The 2500-nt window shown below is 45.3% G+C and overlaps 1 protein-coding gene across 3 annotated transcripts in view; it reads right to left on the bottom strand.

Moving 5' to 3' along the window:
* Positions 1 to 2500, bottom strand: part of fam184aa (family with sequence similarity 184 member Aa) — a 37439-nt gene that overhangs the window by 19272 nt on the left and 15667 nt on the right. For all 3 annotated transcript variants that reach the window (XM_042108575.1, XM_042108573.1, XM_042108574.1), the window contains exon 10: positions 1838 to 2050. In XM_042108575.1, coding sequence (XP_041964509.1) covers positions 1838 to 2050 — 213 coding nt within the window. The remainder of the gene's footprint in view (positions 1 to 1837; positions 2051 to 2500) is intronic.

Below are 2500 nucleotides of genomic sequence, written 5' to 3'. Positions count from 1 at the left end.
GGTTGGGGAAGTAATGGAGAGATAATGATGATGACACTCATTCAGGGACGACAGGCATACTCAGACATGTAAAGATGGAGGTGAAATGTACACTGAATTATATTTACATTTATATTCATATATTATATTCATTTATATTAGCTTTTATCCAAAGCATGATTTTACAGTATCTAAGATGTGCATTCTCATCAGCATGTGTGTTCTTTGGGAACTGATTTCATAACATTTCAAACAGAGGTAAATGTTCCAATGAGCCAAGTATGTTTCCTTTGAGCTTTTGAAATTTAAATGTTTCTGTGTAAAACAATTCCAAATTGTTCCATTTAAATTTTAGGCCTTGGCAATGTGTTAGTTCAAAAACAAGTAAATGAAAAACTGTCTGAAAATGTTTGTGAATATTTGCCTTTTTGCTGATTTGATTACACCTCAGTTCAGCTACTGGACAGAATCAGGTGTAATTTTTATTTTTTTGGTGTCCTGGGTGGATCCATCCTTAAACTGCACCAGGTTGGGGTCACGGCTACATCAGATCCATTTCACAGTCAGATGCTATCAAGCCATGCTTGTTTGTTTGTTTGTGCATCGGTACCCAGAACGTACTGCAGAGTGTCGTGTTGCAAGTAAACCGCACCCCCCCTCACCTCAAGAGACCTGCTAGCGACGGACACACACACTCCTGAGCTTAAGGCCCAGTGCCGACGCACCACAGGTCACATTTACAGTGTGTTTTCTCCTAGATCATTTTCTCATCAGATCAGATCAATGTGTGTCAAGGAGCCACTTGAAGCGTCAAGGAGCCACTTGTGATGAAACGTCAAATGAGAAAAATACAAAGCAAAGCAAGTGCTTCTGAAGCAGATGACCATGAACGCAGGAAACCATGACTCAAACAAACACTATCTGATTCACCACACTGCCTCTGGGGAATAGCAACACTGGTTCACTGCAGGTCTAGGATGACGACTGCAGGATCCAACATTTACTTGTTTGCTACCGAGGGCAAAGTTTGTGACTGTGATTCACTGCGGTTGACCCGGTTTTTTTTAATGTGCACGGCTTCTTTAAGTGTCTTAATTATTGTGTACAAAGTACACACACAGAAACTAAGATCCAGATTTTGCCGTGTATTTCGTTTGTGTTGTTTGTTAGCGTGACTGTGCCCTGGACAGTCAGCGGGCCCTGGATATCATTCAGTCCCCTGCGGCTGATGGGCATCAATATTCATTAGATAGCAGATGATGACTTTAATACACACAGATTAGTGTTCCTTTCCATGAGGCACATAAAATGTAATAAGCTTTCTGCTCCCCGAGGTCAGTACACCAAAAAAATGATATTGGCAAGCTTGTGCGTTAAGCATTAAGTAGCTTAGTGTTGCTGCTCTTAAACTCTGGTTCATATATTGTATGCTAAACTCTAGTTGGCATAATGTATGTTCATGTTGGCTAAACTCGGGTAAGCTTGATCTATGCCCTGAGTTGCTAACGTCTGGTTAGCATTGTGCCTTTATGCAGGTTAAACACTAGCAAGGGTATCCCAGCCTTAAGCTAGCAGAACCCTGCTTTGCATACATACCCTGAGGATATCCAGGCACTTGTGACTAAAATGTATACTGAGGCTGCCTAGGTTTTTGGCTTTACACTTTCACATACCCTAAGGTTAGCCTGGTTGAGCTTTAGCGACTGCGACATGCCCTGAGGTTAGCTGAGCTTTAGTGACCGTCACCTACCCTGAGGTTATCTGAGCTTTAGTGACCGTCCCCTACCCTGAGGCTGGTTGAGCTTTAGCGACTGCGACAGGCCCTGAGGTTAGCTTAACTTTAGTGACCGTCCCCTACCCTGAGGTTGCGTTGGCGGGCCTCCTCCATGGTCTGTACGGCGATGCAGTGGGCCTCCTGGAGGCGTCGCTCGCGGTGCTGGTTGTCCAGGGTCATCTCCTGCATCTCCTGCGCCAGGTGCTCACGCTCCTGGGCGAACTGGGACTGCATCTGCTGCAGGGCACTCTTGGACTGGGACAACTGCAGCTCCAAACTCTGCTTCAGTAGGGAGATCTGAGCCACAGCGTGGAGGGGGAGAGAGAGAGAGAGAGAGAGAGAGAGAAAGGGAGAGAGTGGTGAAAAAGGAGAGCAAGATAGACAGACAGACAGAAGAAAGAGACAAAGAAAGAGGGGAGAGAGAGAGACAAAAGAGACAGAGATTTGCTAATGGTTAATCTCACTTTGTGCTGCTGACATTTAAAAAAAAAAAAAAAATGTTGGCCTTTTTATGCCAATTAATGATAGGACAGTGGAGAATGACAGGAAGCGAGCAGGAGAGAGAGAGTCGGGGTTGGGATCCGGAAAGGACCACGGGGCGGGAATCGAACCCGGGACGCCGGCATACGGTGCAGGTGCCCCAGCCAGTTACGCCACGACTGGGGCCATGTGCTGCTGGCATTTACATTTGCATTTGTCCATTTAGCAGACACTTCTATCCAAAGTGACTTACATATGACAACTATA

The sequence above is a fragment of the Alosa sapidissima genome, chromosome 1, assembly GCF_018492685.1.
Source record: "Alosa sapidissima isolate fAloSap1 chromosome 1, fAloSap1.pri, whole genome shotgun sequence".
Lineage (NCBI taxonomy): Eukaryota > Metazoa > Chordata > Actinopteri > Clupeiformes > Clupeidae > Alosa > Alosa sapidissima.
This window is presented reverse-complemented; position numbering and strand designations above follow the sequence as displayed.